Source organism: Egretta garzetta, unplaced genomic scaffold, assembly GCF_000687185.1.
Source record: "Egretta garzetta isolate BGI_Z169 unplaced genomic scaffold, ASM68718v1 scaffold112, whole genome shotgun sequence".
Classification (NCBI taxonomy): domain Eukaryota; kingdom Metazoa; phylum Chordata; class Aves; order Pelecaniformes; family Ardeidae; genus Egretta; species Egretta garzetta.
Window position 1 is genome coordinate 1,501,332 of NW_009258884.1, and position 16,304 is coordinate 1,517,635.

Below are 16,304 nucleotides of genomic sequence, written 5' to 3' on the forward strand. Positions count from 1 at the left end.
TTGCCAGCGCCGGTGCGCGGGGCCTGGCGAGGCCGTGGCTGCCTGGCTCTGCCCCGCCCCTCGCTCCCTCCCCGGGAGGAGCTCTCAGGTGAATTTTGCGGATTGACTTTAAAAAAAAAACCCCACCATTTTACCCTTTCCCTCAGCGGGTTTTGGTGTAACCCGTCGCCTAATTTGCGGATTTTTTTACTTCCTTCCCCATCCCGATTTGAAACCCGTCACCGGTGACGTGTTTGCGATGAGAAAGCAGGCCTCGGTAGAGCAGGAGACCGGGGAAGGCATCCCGGAACATCCTTTCCCAGTGCATGAAGATGGGATAATTATTTTTTTTTTTTTTTTTAACAGCTGTTGTCTCCAAATAACCGGGTGTGCTCTCACAAGCTGAAAAACGCTCGATTAAATTCTGTCTTTCTCCCCGCTTTCACACAGCTGGTCTCCCGCATCCATCATGGATTACCTCTCTAAACCCGGGTTCCTCAGCATCATCGCTGGGGTGGCGTGCGGAGTGTGCCTGGGCTGGGGCATCCGCGGGAGGCTCTTCAGGCAGCCCAAAGCCGGCGCCCACCTGGGGAGCGAAGCCAACGTCATGGGAGAGTCCGGGGAGTTCAAGATGGTGCTGATCGTCCGCAACGACTTGAAGATGGGAAAGGGTAAAGTAGCGGCGCAGTGTTCCCACGCTGCTGTTTCTGCCTACAAGCAAGTTCAGAGAAGAAATCCCGAACTCCTGAAGCAGTGGGAGTACTGCGGGCAACCTAAGGTGGTCCTCAAAGCTCCCGATGAGGAGACTCTGATGCAACTCCTGGCTGAGGCTAAACACCTCGGACTGACTGTCAGCCTAATACAAGACGCAGGCCGTACTCAGATAGCTCCAGGCTCCCAGACAGTCCTTGGTATTGGACCAGGACCAGCCGATATAGTCGATAAAGTTTCCGGTCACCTGAAACTCTTCTAAACTGGGGACCAAAGAAATCTGAATGCGGTGGTGTATGGTGGTACTGAAGGGAGAAAACCCAAGTTTTTCCCCCTGTATATTCTCTCAGTATAAATAAAATAACCAGGTTTTGTAAGATTTTAATTTGCAAGTCATGAGTTTCTCTAGCTTCTGTATTGTCTTTCTAAAGCGGGAAAGAATATGCTAGGCTCAGAGGGGTAGAGGAAAGGAGAGCTGGCAGGATTTTAGTACCCACAATAATATTTTAAGACTTGTGGCATCGATTGAGGGTTTTGTGCTTTGTTGGGTTTACTGGCTGAAGAAAAGCATTAATGAAGCTTAACAGAATTTGTCCCATGTCCTAAAAAAATGACAGGTTCCTTCTCCCTGCCTTTTGAAGGGATCCATTTTTTAAGTTGGAAAAGATTAGCCACTGAAGCAGTTAAAAATTGCCCTGTAGAGATGGGGGCAGCTGTAGTCAACTTCCTGCACAGTTTCTAACCCAGTAACTGGTGCAATAGCTTATAACTGGTATGCGGCTGACCAAGTTAAACAGGCTTTGCAGCCCAGAGCTTAAGTAAACGGTTGTGGGGAGCAGCCATAAGCGGCACTCCTTTCTGGAGGTGTCTGCATAGCTACTGCACGTGCAGGAAGCTGCAAGCAGGTCAGCACTCCCTGCTTAGCCAAGGTAGAGGGAGTTTCCCCACACATAAACAGGTTGTCAGTGCCTTAAATCCCGTTTTACTTGGGATTAGCAGGTTTTCTTGGGGTTAAGGAAGTGCTCGATTACAGAAGTTACTGGACAGGGTTCAGCTCATGCTGATCACGGCTCCTGTGCAAATTCTACCCGTGCAGCCCCAGTGCAGCTCTAACACTGCAGAAGCGCGCTGCGCTGCTGATGGGGTGGACTTCCCTGAGTCAGTTTTGTAACAAAGCTGTTTTGCAAGAAGTGTGCTTTTACAGCCTGTCAGGCCATGCCTTCCAGTTGAGTACCTATGAAATATGTTGCGAAAAAGGGAACGGAAGGATTTATCTCCATCAGTTAAACTTACAGACCCAGAGGGAATGTCAGAGGGGTTGAAATGCAAGCATAATAAGCACAGAACAGAAGTTTTTAAAGCGCACCTCTTAGGCGTAACACTTTTCGAAGACTGACACTATTCACTGCAGACTGTTGCTCCACCACGCTCTTGACTAAAGACTTACAGCCACATACAGCTTGTGGCAGGTTCAGCCCCCCAAAACCTGACACCCACCACTACACATGGAACTGCTGCAGTGCTCAGCTGTGGGGCTCACCCAAGCAAGCAGGACAGGGATTCAGCCCCAGAGCTGGAACCTGACACTGAGGCCGGCTCCTGGTTAGGAGGCAGAAGCACCTACAGCAATCACAAAAGGTGGCCAGTGCTGTAATACTCATTGCGCTCAAATATGACAGTATTCATAGAGAAACATTTAAGTCAATTTTATTTGAAGCTAAATATATTTAAGGCAACTTACATACCTAGAACATGATCTCAATTTAACTGACGCACCCTACTACAATCCTAACGTATCACCTGGTCAAATATGCTGTAGTTGACCACAGTGCAGCCAACTATTGAAAAGTGCTATTCCCTTCTCTCTGGCATAATCTTTCTATAGAAAAACCATTACATATTTTCTTGTATTGCCCCCTCAGTGCAAGACACCACTAATGGTCTCCATTGCTGCTCTCCTAATGGCCCCTCACGCCCTCGACTGTACGCGCCTGCATGCCCCATACTACTAGCACTGTAATACTTGGTTCGAGTTCTAAGGTCCTTTTTGACGACAGTAAAGTGAAGCTACCACTATGCAGCATGTCCACAGTCCAGTAATTTATTTTTAAATTGAGTAATTTCAAATTGCACAAACAAAACTGAACAGCAATATGCTTGAATTCTCTCTTCTGTACACTCAAAACAGTGATCTAAAACACCACAATATCCAACATACACAAACCTCAGGGCAGGGTTAGTAAATACACAGATTGGAATCATGGTGCTCTGTTCCTGAATGGAATGTCCCACAAAAGCACAGGATACAGCACAACATAAGGTCATCTGTTACATATGGAGTGAGCAAAAAGACACTAGCATTTTCTATATGCATAACTGGAAAAACCTGCATAGGTTATGGAAAAAAAATTTTTTTTTTTTTTTTTTTACTCATTTTAAGTCAGGCAAGGTTGTCTGTACGCATTTTAAATTCTTTTAGAGCTATGCAATCCAACCAGGGTAGGATATGCTGATTAGTGTTGTCTCTTGTCAGCAGTCTTGCAAGGTCAAATACAAGTATCTTTGCTTCAGCTTTCTCCGAATATACAGTGAGACTTAAATGCATTTAGAATAGACAGTACATACTGTAAGCTGCTCACATACAATGAACTTAAGATTCAATATTAGAGTTTAACACTATAGAGTGCAAATCAGAATCTTCACAATAGACTTAATGGTAATAAGCAGTCCTGCAAAAGCCCACTTGAACAAAGTTGTTTAAACTATTCCCCTTTTAAAGTAAAGTCTAAATGACATGGAATGTGAAAAAGATTTAACATAAGTGATTCAAATAGTTTGCGCTAGAAAAAACAGTCCTTCATGAAATAAAGGTTACAAGAACACGAGGCAGAACTCTTGCTTTTTCCCTGTTATGAGTTAAAGCGGGGAGGGACGGTGGAGTTTCAGTAAGAAAATATGCTAGCTCCAAACTGACTTGTGCTGCACCTTACATGCTGTACCCAAAGCCTGGCTGCGGTTGCCCATACGGAGGCGCGGTGTAGCCATAGCCAAAAGGTGCTTGTGGAGGAACTGCGACACTGGGTCCTGCTGTCAACATTAGCTGTGGCTGACCTGGAAGACAGAGCAGTTTTTATCTTTATTCCTCGGTACTGGGAGTTCAGTCAGCAGAATTCCTGCAACTTCCCTGGAGACATTTGTATGTTTAAACAATAACTCCCTAATATGAGTTAGGACAATCTTAAACCTCACAGTCCTTATCCAAACTTGGCAGCAGCATCAGATTTGTACTTTATCTAGTGTTTTGGAACACATCCCCTTAAGACTTCACATGAAGAACGTTCCCATCTCCAAGGACTTCCTTGGGAAAGCACGTGACTAGAGAATTGTTGTTTTAAAAGCAAAACGTGTTCCTGACAACATATGAACTAAAGCATTACCATAAACGATAGGTTGCGTTTCCGTAGCTTGCTCCTCTTCCTTTCTCAGAGACTCTGATGCATCCAGTTTATCCACCTGGAATTGAGACCAACAATTAAAAAAACTCCTCTGAAAGAGGTACTTATTCATGGCAGAGAAGTGGAAAAGCCTTAGTGGTATGTTAACACCCATCAAGAAAAGGAGACCATTTACAAGTTAAGATCAATTCAAGTAGCAATGTTGGTACTGGTGCAGTCAAGACTGTCCGTTTCCTGAAAAAAAATCCCTAATTGAGGGATTTGTGGAACTTCTTTGAAAGCTCACTCCAGGCTGAAGCTTTATATGAAAGGTCCCATACTGGGCTAGAGCTACTTTGACATCAGTAAGCTCGTCAGTCAGTGTTGCTCCAACTACTGCAAACCAACAGCCTTCGGACCCAAACTCAGATTTTAGCACAGTGTCGTTTGGAGACCTTTGGTGTTGGAGCCATTGCTAAGGTAGTGCCCAGACCTGGAGAAGTTTCCCTGAATGTAACACTGAAGCACAGCAATCTGAAGTTGGTATTTGTATACAGAAGACTGCAATAGCATCCGACATGTCACTTGAGCCTCAAGATTTCACTTTCCAAACCCATTCACTCATGCAATTTAAGTTCAAATGCAGAGAATGCATGTGTATAAGACTTGCTTTTGTCCACTCTAGAACTGTGTGGCAGTCAGCCTAAACCCACAAATACTCAACTTAATACACAGTAATGAGACAAGACTAGCCAGCTTCACCCTGCTGCACAACAAGTGCAATTGTGCTGTTAGCCCACCCCTACAGAAAGGCAAGAGAAGAAACTTGTTCTGTAGTGAAATATCGCTTATTACTAAAACAGATCCAAGGAAACTCAGCATTACTACAGTCTAAGGCAGGCCCTGAAACTAAAACCACAAAAATTAGGTATTGGTATTTTACCTGGGAGATAAGATTTAGAATAAAGTCAGAGACGATCATGCCAATTACTTTGTAATTAGTAAGACAACTCACAAACCAGATTAGTCTCTTGTTTCACTTGTGTCCTTAATAAAGGAGTTTGAAGACAGGTTTCCTGTACTTACACAGGGTCGGCATTACTTACTCAGCTACACCAACATCCATGAGTTGAACAGTTTTCTGCTTAACTGTGCTACGTAAGCAAATAGATGCAGGCAGCTCTAACTGCTTTCTTCGTTTTAGTTGTGAATTACAACATCTGTTCCATAAAGCTGTTAATTTGTAACCTCAATTAGAGGCATAAATCCAGGAAGTGGCATAAGTCCTGAGCTTTATGAGTTCATTCATTGACTGGGCTTTCATGGCAAGCCTTTTTGTTGCCTCACACCAGTATCTGGCTTGCTGCTGTCAAAGTGCACAGGAGTATGCCAATGCTTTTGAGACTCGTTTCCAGACACCGTGCTGAGAACTGCACTGTTTTTAACTCAAATAGCAACACATTGAACACAGAAGCACAAGTTTAGAGATGCAAATCCAAGGAGAACGTGCGGAGTTTGCTACTAAGCCGGGGCGTTTGGCTTACACACACTTGGAAAGCCTCCAGCCCAGGACATTTAATGCATTTTTGACCAAGTTTTGATGCCTCCCCTTAGAGCTGAAAAAATATTTACAATAACAAGCACAAGTTTGAAACCAGCCTGCAGGATGGTTCTTACACCACTTGCTTGAGCATCACCAGGTTCAGTACCCTACACACTTGTAGCAAGATTGTTTTAAAGGCTTTTCCACAGGGACTGCAATAAGCTGCAGAGGAAAAGTAACATGCATTCAATGTTATTGTGTTATGTGTGCATGAAAAAGAGGCAAAAGTACTGAAGCAAGAGTGAGGTCTGAAGATGACTGCCATACAGGCTCCCCCCAAAAAACCACACGCAGCCCACAGCAATGCCTTGTAGCTTAAGGAATAGTGGGATGTAATTGCAATGACTGCTACACATGCGTAGTTTATGCAAACACTACAGTTCAATTACCTTTTTTCACACACACGCTTTCTTACTGCCTCACCTACTAGCTGCTGAAGGACCTTACACTACACATTTTAGTCAGGTTAGCCTTGAGTTCCAGTGGTGTAATTACAGACATCTTGTCACCAAGAAGCAGTTTGCATTTAGTCCATCTTCAAGCCATTTGTCAGTTTGTTCGCCCTTTGCTCAACCACATTAATGCAAAACTCACACTAAGGCTGACCTTTGGTCTAAGGAGAATCGGAGTGCTATTTGTACAGAAGCAGATGGACAGAAACCTTAGCGATTGCCCTTTGGAAGGGCAAAATTGCATAGCAAAAGGCAAGCCTCAGAGTAGCCCCAGAAGAGCAATAAGCATTACTTTTTTTTTTTTTTAAATGAGGTAGCAAGAGAAGTTTAGTGAAGCTGGAGAGCTTGGAAGGCAGTCTTTTTTTGCACAGCTACAAGAAATTTACTACAGGGAAGAGAACCACAGACTTTGTCTAATAGCTGAAGTTTTAAGTTGCTATGTGAACTAGAGCACCATGTGGATTAGACTAGCACCATAAGAACTGGACACCTGAATGAGGAAGAGTCTCTTCTAAAGCAGCTAGTGTCTATTCTGCCTACTGTCAGCACGCATTAGTAATGGTCAAGAGATCAGGAACTGGATCACAGTCCTTAAAGTAGCAAATGCTGTATCGATTTATGGTTCAGAGACAGTGGTCCAAGACAATTGTTTCTTATTGTATGAAGTTCTTCCAGTCAGATTGGCCATCAAATAGTAGCACTTATGTATCCTTTCACTACCAGGTTGACTGTGATCCAACTGATCACCTGTGTGCCCTTCCTGAGGATCTATTAGCTTATTAGTAGCAAATGAATCTACTTTTGTCCTACAGCACTAGCTACTTGTAGAGTTAAACAATTTGCATATGCTTTAGTGATATTTTGTTTGGGGGAAAAGCAGTAGCAGCAGTGTAGTAAACATAGGAGAGAAAAAAAACTCATGCAGAATCCTTAGACTTAGTCCTCCAGACTTAAAGATGGAAAACAAGAATCAACTTTCACCTTTTCCTTTATTGCATCAACCTGCAAAGGAATTCAGAAGGTGCAGCTTAGAAAAATCAAATTCCATATTTAGCATATAAAAGGTAGAAACAAAAGCGTCAGGGAAGAAATAATTAAGGTACAGGCGAGTAAAAACAAAGATACACCAGAAGTATCTGCTTTAGAAAGGCAGCTCTGCTCATTGCTAGACCTTACTGCATTGATTTCATTAGCTACACTACAGTTATATCCTAATCCTTTAAAGATTAAAATTTCATCATCTGCTAAGAATCCTACTGCAAGACTACTACTCTCAAGAGGCCCAGTATTAGCTTACTACATCAGGCATATCTGACAAGCAATGCTGTTACTTAGATAGCTCCCCACCTCCCCCAAAATACAGCATTTAAGGATAGCAAATTGCTATAGGACTACTGAGTAGTCCTGACTTTAGAAGTAACAGCCAGGCAAATCTAGATAGGCACTCTAGTCTTCATTGACTCGAGCACCGAGTTAAACTTTTGCTTCTCACAGAGTCTTAATCATTAAGGAATTTACATCATTTCACTGGAAGATACCTAAAAGCTTCAGTTGGGCAAATCTTGCTAGTGACAGTTGGTATTTAACTCAAATCTGGTCCAAGTATGTCAGAGCATTACCATGTATTCTCCCCATCCTAAGTCACTTCAAACAAAAGCTGAGTCATAGTTAGCGCCATTAAGTATGAAAGCCACATTTTAAGTTAAACGCACAGCAGACCAAGTTAAGTCAAGAACCTGCTATAAAGCTTTTTTAGTATACAGTCTAGAATTTAGTTAGAGCCTGATCCCAAACCTGGGATTCCTGACTAACACAGCATATGAAAAGCTTGAATCCTGGAACTACTTTAAGACACTGCCCATGGTCAGGCAAATACTACTGATGTAGGTTCTTTAATTGGTAGATAGATTGGAGTCTGTAAGTGTTTCAGTCTCTTAGAGGGCGAAGTCTCTCCCCAGATGGACTGAAAAATAAGTGTGGACATGGACAGACAGACATTTGACAAAGCCCATATCAATGTTAGTAGCAAGCAGACAGTCTCAAGGCATACACCACAGTGACTAACAAGCTTTCACTGTTGGAGAAGCACCTGCTCTCTTACCTTGGTCAAGTATTCCTTCATGACCTGAATAAAGTATGGCATGGCAAAGTCCATGATGTTGTGCCTCCATGCTGTTTCCAAGACAACATCTGGCCTCAGGAGATCGTAGCAAGTGAAGAGACAAGCACCAAAGCATTCTCTCTTGTTCTCCTGCAAGAACCACTGCAACAACTCTTCTGCCAGTTCAGTATCTTTGGACTCTGAAGCATACTGCATTGCATCCTACAACACGAGAGAGTCTGTTTAGCCTCAGATGCCATAGTACAATCAGACACAGATGTGGTATTTAACTAAGTTGCAATCTATTACTGACATTATCAGAGAGAAGGCATTCTATGATTTGTTTCCAAGAAATCTGTCCATCTACTGCCACTCCAAAGCAAGATTTGCCAGATTAACAGGCACCACCTAGTGGCATCCAAAGAGATGCAGCTTTACAAGAAAGTCACAGGTCTCCAAACAGGCCAAGTATGCTAAAGTAGACCTGTGTAGTGGTCTTACCTTATACAGTCTGTCTTTCTTACAGAGTTCTACGCTCTGCTTCCAGCGATTGTTTCCTTTGAAGAGATACGCAGCAATTCTTCGGAATTCTATTAGTTCGTGTTTCTCCAAACGTTGAGCAAGAGAAATGTTGTCAAAGTTGTCATAAGCATCTATAGAAGTCCTAAGAGCCTGAGTTAAGTAGAAAAAAAAAGTTATTCAGACCTCAAATGTACAACTGCATCCACAAAGATGCAAACATTTTCCATACATACTGGTTCTGCACTCCTACTTCTAGGAGGATAAAGTATTCTAGCCAGACCTGCAGAGAATTTTTTTTTTTTTAAGCAGCTGCATTTGACACACATGTAATTTAGGGTATTCCAGTTAGTATTTTTCAGTAGTGATTGCTGAGGTTAAGAGCCTCTCAATACCAGTCAGCCATTCTCTGAAAACAATAGAACAGCTGGACATCGTAAGTGTTTGCTCTTTCTGCGAGTTCTTTCCTTAGCACCCACTGCTTGCCTTAAATAAAAGCTGGTCTGTCACACTCATAACAAACTAGCCAGTCTGTCCCCAGTAGGAATGACCCAAAATATTAGGTTAATACTGACACAGGAGCCAGCTTGAATAAAACTTTGAAATTCAGGAATAGCTGCTTCTATTATGGAGCATATACAACATGCAAGTCGACACCCATTCCAGATACTACCATTTCCAGACAAGACATACCTGGTAATCTTCTTCAATAATGAAGAGGTTGTTCAGGGACTCATTCACCGATTTGTTGTTGTGATTTTGAACAGAGCGCAAGTAAGGCTTAACCAGTGGTAGCTGTTTGACCTTCAAGGAATCAGGTAGATAAATTTAAGTCAAGATAACTTTTTGTAGAGGTCTCCTAGCACCTTCCCTGTGAGGCAGTGAAGTAGCTAAGCATTTTAAAATGCTACTACAGCTAAATCCTTTTCCAATTGCAACTTTTTCTTTGATCTGAACAGTAGAATTACCTTTGTGAAGAAGGTGACAGCACGAGTGTGGTCAAGCCGAGGAGACAACACCATCAGCAGATCATTGAGCAACAGAGGTTTAAATTCCAAATAGAATTGAACTGCCTTGTAATACAGCTCCACATTGGCCACCTAGAGATGAGTAAGGATGCACATTCAGAGCAGAAGCTTGACTGTAGAGGAATCCAAATGAAAGACAGACGTAACCTTAGATATTCCAGCACAGCTGAGCCACCCATCCAAGACTCACTCTCATCTCTAGCAATCTCTTTAGTTGATTTGCTTTGAAGTTATGTGGCAATATCAAGAACTTGGAATTTTAAACAGGCTGCTAGTGAAGGAAGAGATCTGAAGTGCACATAGCAAGAGCTTTATCTCCTTTCACTAGGAAAGTAATACCTTAGTGATGATATCTTTGAACTGGCCTTCTTTCCAAGCATCTGTTGGGTGATTCATCATTGTGATTATGGCGTTATCATATTCTTCATACTTATCATACAAGAACACCAGTTCAGCCCAGAGATGGGCTTGTTCTGCAGCTCTCAGAACCTAAGCAGAAGGCACATTAGAAATTCCACTTAACATGTATTGCTATCAGTGTCCGTCAGTGCTCAGGCTTTAGGGCTATTAACAACCACAAAAGCTGCTATTGCAAAAGCTAGGTACAGACAAACCTGACAGATGCATTTTAAGTTAAATTTAAGGCCTCAGACTTTCACCTTGGGGATGTTGACTCTGGACCAGAACAGCTCCAAGTGCTCCCTCATCTTCTGTGGCTTGAATTTGGAGTAAAGAATTGCTAGCTCTGTAAACATCCCCATGTGTGCTCGCTCAAGTCCAAGTGCTGCTTCCAACATAGTTATCAGCTCCTCAAAGTAGCCACGATCCTAAGAGATACAGTTAGAGATGCTTCACATTAGGAACCAACCTGACCCTAATTTTCCAGTTTCAGACAGAGTTGACATGAAAGAATTTAGACTTTGACTGCACAACAGGGGTCAGCTTAATTACCTGGTAATAGTTAATTAGCTCTTCCAACTCATCTGCATGCACTACAATATGGAGACCACACATCTGGGCCAGGCGGAACTCTTTTCCATCAACACAAGCGAAGCAGACCTGGAATTAAAAATTGCATTATTGCTTATAATCAAAGCTTCTGAAGAGGCTACAGCTTTGAAGTCCCTTAACTTCTCAAATCCGTAAGTTTACCTCTTTCCATGTGCGAGTACTGTTTGCTTTCCGAGCACCATCCACAGCTGCCTGGTATTCACCTAGGTGAACTAAAGTCGAGGCTAAACGGCCAAAGTTGGACACATTGTTATACAACAGCTTAGCTGCTTCATACATCTTTTCATCATAACAGCGATCACCAACCTACAAGAGAGCATAACCAGGTTATTCTTGCAGATTTTCAGTCAAGGGCTTACATGAAAAGTTTGTAGCATTCAAGCTATTATCAAAATGGAAATGCCTTTTAAGTCCAAGATTTATCTGCATATCCAAACAGCCCCTCTCATTCACAAAGCCTAAGGAGCCTGCTGCTGCTGTAATTCAGCAAAACTGAAACTCAGTCTCACTCACTTGCTGGATATGTGCATTGTTGGGTCCATTGATAAACTCCTCTAGCTCTGCTAGACGGTTTGTTTTTGCAAGAGCAAAGATTAATTCCGTTTCCACATATGATTCCCGGGCCTTCTTGCGTGCCATCTGGAGATACTTCACCAGTTCTTCCCAGTTTCCTATGAAACAGAGTTCAGAATGCTTACTTCCCACCATTAAGGGCGCTTGTGCTTAAGCTGTACTACCAGCTCAATCTAGTTTGACGTTAAGTATTTCTACAGCTATGTCCCAACATCAAGACTAGCCTGCATACACTACATCAGAGTAATAACGTCACCTTACGATGGGTGTTAAGTATTTCTACAGCTATGCCCCAACATCAAGACTAGCCTGCATACTGCACATGCTACATCAGAGTAATAACGTCACCTTACGATGGGCCTAACTAAATAAATCCTGGTATTTAACGTCATGCAAAGACCTCCTTAGTAGCAACTGCTGTGACAGAAGTCTCCAGCTAGCTAAAGGAGGTAGTTGTAAGACCACTAATTACCTGCAAATGGAATACACTATCTTTTCCCATTCTCATTTATGGCAGTCTTTGAAAGACCAGATTCCTTTACTTGCATCAAGATACAGGTTCGGCAGAACTGCAGTTTGGGCAACAGACCACGCAAAAGAGCTGAACATAATCAACAGCAAGGATTTAAATAAAACTTAATCATACCACTGGCATTGGCAGCTTGAACAACTTCCATGTATGAGGAAGGATCATCTGCTTTAATATACGAGTCAATTGCTTCCTTCACCATCCCTTTCTGAAGCTGTGCTTTAGCCAGCTGACTCCATACAGCAGGCTCATTGCAGCGTTCAGCAAATTCATATGCACGATCCAGGTTTCCAATGTGCTCTATTAATACCTACAGAAAAGGGTTACCATGATCAGCCACTCTCTGTAAAGGTCAATTTTAAAAGACACTGAAGCTGTGTTTTATGTTAGTTCTTCAATGGATCTGCAGTTGCTTTTGAAATAGGGACTACTGTATGCATCCCACGCAGCATGAGTGGTTTTATGCTTACAAAGTTTCACTTACTAGAGGGTTCAATACACAATGTTCTGCTTTGTAAGACAAGACACTGAGCAGCTTTGGTCACTTTAATAATTGGTGTTAAGTACTGAAGTCACAAGTTAATAGCAAAGTCCTTGTGCAAGGATGCGCATATCACAGGGAGTTACTACAGACTGAGATTTTAAGATACCTGTACAGCTGATGTGTTGACATCAAACTTCCTGAAGATAGCAAATGCCTCCTCAAAAAGCTCATTGCTGATAGCTATATTGGCTATGTCTGGAGCATCATAGTTATCCAGGCGGTTGATGTATTCCATGACACGGGTACGATCAGCCTTAATAGCTGTAAGAATGAGAAGGTTCTGCAGATTCCTAAATAGAGAAAGAAAATATTAATACATATCAAGTAATGATCAAGAGATTTACCCTCCCCTCTGGAGAAGGTATTAGTTTATTTGCTGTTCCACATGATCACAATTTAACACCTGCACCAGGAATAATTTCAAGTTTCCTGAGACTTAGCTTTGACTTTACACACCTGTGCTCACTGAACACAGAGTTATCAAGAACTATTTTCTCCAGCAGTTCAATAAGCTCATTAGGAAGATCTGCAGTCATGAAGGCCTTCACAGTAACAGAGACTTCCTCAGGGTCCTGGGTCTCTGACAGTGCAGTCTGTACAACCTGTAAGACAGAGTCAAGCCATTGACAAATCAGTTACGTCAGGTACTAGCAGGTCAAGTTAGGACAGCAAAGGCTTTTAATGTTTTGTCAGTTATACCTGGTCAATTAGCGGTCTTCTGTAAGGGTTGCTTTCCAGTAGTACGCTGGCCCACAGTTCAGGGTCTTTACGGCGAACTAAGTAGCGGGAAAGACTTTTGAAGAGGGAGTTCTCATTGCACACCTAGTGAAAGGCAAAGGTTATTCAGAATGAAGTCACAGCTATTGAGCCTACAATGGATGAGCTAATTGTATTGCAACAGCAAATAAGCCTGCCTGAGATGCAGACTATAAATCTCAGGCTTTGGTACTTCCATTAGCCTCCCATTCTAGGATGTCCAGGGGAGTCTCCCATTTCTCACTAAGTTGCAGAGGGAGATCAAGTAACTACCTATTCTGTTAGAAGTGAGCAGTTCCTAGCTTATTACTTTTTAGAAAACAAATGCTTTTGTCAGTCATAAACCTAAACACCTATCCCACGATACTCAGGTTAGAACTTAACCCATGAGTCAGCTGCCTTGACATACATACATTAATAAGTTCCAAATCGCACTGTCCACGCTCATAAGCCACACAGGCCAGGTGAGGGTCCCTCTTCTCACAGTACTTGCCAACAACGCGACTATCATAATAAGGATTCTCACGCAGGAATCTTTCTGGGTTGTTGTTGCTATCAATGTATATTTTGGCCAGTGCATTGTGAGTTGCAGGCTCCTCACAACCCTCATGAATTCTTGCTTCCAGCCAGGGCAGAAGCAGTTTCAGCCTAGAAGGAAGCAGTTTTCACATTAGAGAGGTTGAGTGAATAAGTGAGTATCCACTTGCACAGTTTCTTCACTATAGAAGTCAGCTTTAGTGTAGGATACTGTCAATAACTAAACCAGAGTTGTAGGACTCCATTTTACACAGGACCTGTGTTCTAGTTCATTATTATAATGACATAACTTCCTGGAACACATCACACGACAAAGACTCTTGTTATCTTGAGGCTGCTTAAGGGAAATCCGCACATCAGCCAAGAAGCAAAGCAGACTTTTGCTGCTTGCTCACCCAACAGCAGCTTCTTGTTATGTCAGTACCAGCTTTAGCTATGTAATGAGGACACGCGTTGATGCGTGAGCAGTATAACCATTACCAGTCTGGCAGTGTTAAGAGACTTGTAGCAATTTAATACCTGTTTCTTTTCTCAACCTCTGCAACAAGCTCATCAGTCGAAAATTGACCTCTCACTACGAGGATAAGGTTCTTTATCACATCTTCAGAGCAATCCACATCAAGCAGTCCCCCAATAACAACAGGCAGACGGCTCGGATTCACCTAAACAGGATCATTTAAAGAAGTCAGTGTGTTGTCATGCAGTACAAGGAGTCAGTAATTACTCCTAGAAGTACACATGAAGGCTGCTTGTTAAGATTGACCTCATCTTCCTGACTTCAATCCCAACTTCCTGAAGTTCTGGGCAAGCTTGAAAAATCAATTCTTCAGTCAGCAGAGGTTCACACCACAGTTCCGTGGCTCACTCATGCATAGTCCCCATAGGAAGAGCTCCTCAGCAAGCCAATCTGTCCCTGCAGGAAGTACAAAGGAGGACTTCCCCCACCTAAAATGCTAGAAGCTAAAGTTACCCTAAGAACTCCAAAGTTACTCTACCAAGTCTTCCTCCTTCACAAGGCACATTAGCAGGGGTTACTGCTCAGCTTGACTGAAGAATAGGTAAGAGACCCAATTCACGGAAGGGCTAACTTACCAGAGGCCGCTAATAGGTACTTAAATGTCAGTCTCAAGTATGAGGCTGTTTGCAGAATACTTACAAACATAATGCCATTTAGCTGCATATAATTCTAGAAAGTTCATCAGTTTGATCATTAAAGCCAAGGGACAAATTGTAACTTACCTTCTGTACATAAATCTCAATATATTTTTGGAGATTATTTCTATACAAGTACAGCACCAAGTCGTGGACAAAGTCAAAGCGATCACAGACAATGATGAGTGGCAATTGGTCAGTGAGTTTAGCTTCCTATAAAGAGAAGAGCTTCAGTAATTTGGTTTTGTTCTGGGGCTTAAGCAGACAAGTATAGTCACTTAAATTGTTAAAGCAGCTGAATTTGGAAAGCCAAAATTCAACAGTCAACTAAATATGTCAGCTTATTGTTCAGCTAATTGTTTGCAATATGTAGCAAGTAGGAGTACTCACACCCACTTCAGGGCCTACAGCAAGAAGCTTTCTGAAGTTTAACCTTGCTCCTTTGCATGGCAGAGTCTATGAAGTTTTACAACACAGTACAACTATTACAAGCCTAAGCTATAGATAGCATTTTTAGTTGCCACTGGTGTTTGGTGTGCAGGATTAGCACTCTGGGATTTTAAAAGGAATTGTAACCAAGACTAGATTAAGTTGTGGATCATATACAGAAATATGATCATATACAGAAATACCAAAACATATACAGAACCGACGTCAAGTGCTATGTGTCTTGTGATACCTTCTAACTACAGATTATAGAGAGCAGTAAGAATCAAGCTATAGAAGTACTACTTAAATTGCTAATCAGATGAGTTATCTAAAAGCATTCCAACTTTCAGCATAAGATTACAGTAGTTACAGTACAGAAGCTCAGTCTATGTAGACAATATTCCAGATATATATATTTCAAATCACTTATTCGAACATGCACATCCCAGAAGATAATCCTACATATAAATTACACTTAAGGACTTTACACAGGGAGGCCTGTACTGGGAGATTTACCTGGTACATGTCCTGCACATTCCAGACATGGAACAGCACAAAAAACAATAGCTTTCATCAGGAATTTGACAGCTTGATAACTTATCTTAGGTGGCTTGATCAATTTACATACCTTACACCTCGGTGACACCAGGTTATTTTTATAGAATTCTCATTTGAAGAGTTTTGCCATCTTCAGATATGATCAGCAAAATCTAAGACTATGCTATGTAACTGACAAACATGAAGGCAGGAAATGTTCCCAGATAAAGTTTTCCCCTCCCACACTGTTTCTCTGATATTTCTAGCAGTGTTACATTTGTCAATAAGCTCAGCACTAACAACGGGCTACAGAATCTGAGCTTGGAGCACACCATCCTTTTCCACTTTTCACAAATGTTTCGGCAATGCTCCGAAATCCTACCTGTAACAGTCAGTTAGCATGTATTTA

General features: G+C 42.2%; 2 protein-coding genes across 2 annotated transcripts in view; one reads left to right on the plus strand and one right to left on the minus strand.

Moving 5' to 3' along the window:
* The first annotated feature begins 6 nt into the window (after positions 1-6).
* Positions 7-1,053, plus strand: PTRH2 (peptidyl-tRNA hydrolase 2). Its single transcript, XM_009633933.2, has 2 exons — positions 7-88; positions 430-1,053. Exon 2 carries the CDS (start codon positions 449-451, stop codon positions 950-952), a length of 504 nt encoding a protein of 167 aa, XP_009632228.1. The 5' UTR covers positions 7-88; positions 430-448; the 3' UTR covers positions 953-1,053.
* A 1,370-nt stretch (positions 1,054-2,423) lies between these two features.
* Positions 2,424-16,304, minus strand: part of CLTC (clathrin heavy chain) — a 37,362-nt gene continuing 23,481 nt past the window's right edge. Inside the window, exons 15-32 of the mRNA XM_035889564.1 lie at positions 15,017-15,142; positions 14,297-14,439; positions 13,654-13,888; positions 13,184-13,306; positions 12,941-13,086; positions 12,591-12,774; positions 12,058-12,250; positions 11,352-11,509; positions 10,980-11,144; positions 10,779-10,886; positions 10,487-10,654; positions 10,167-10,316; positions 9,768-9,899; positions 9,493-9,603; positions 8,782-8,952; positions 8,281-8,502; positions 4,128-4,203; positions 2,424-3,801 (exon numbers count right to left, since the gene is read on the minus strand). Coding sequence (XP_035745457.1) covers positions 3,677-3,801; positions 4,128-4,203; positions 8,281-8,502; positions 8,782-8,952; positions 9,493-9,603; positions 9,768-9,899; positions 10,167-10,316; positions 10,487-10,654; positions 10,779-10,886; positions 10,980-11,144; positions 11,352-11,509; positions 12,058-12,250; positions 12,591-12,774; positions 12,941-13,086; positions 13,184-13,306; positions 13,654-13,888; positions 14,297-14,439; positions 15,017-15,142 — 2,736 coding nt within the window. The 3' untranslated portion in view covers positions 2,424-3,676. The remainder of the gene's footprint in view (positions 3,802-4,127; positions 4,204-8,280; positions 8,503-8,781; positions 8,953-9,492; positions 9,604-9,767; positions 9,900-10,166; positions 10,317-10,486; positions 10,655-10,778; positions 10,887-10,979; positions 11,145-11,351; positions 11,510-12,057; positions 12,251-12,590; positions 12,775-12,940; positions 13,087-13,183; positions 13,307-13,653; positions 13,889-14,296; positions 14,440-15,016; positions 15,143-16,304) is intronic.

Coding starts and splice junctions, on each gene's coding strand:
- PTRH2 (XM_009633933.2), top strand. CDS start 449: ATGGATTACCTCTCTAAACCCGGGTTCCTCAGCATCATCGCTGGGGTG.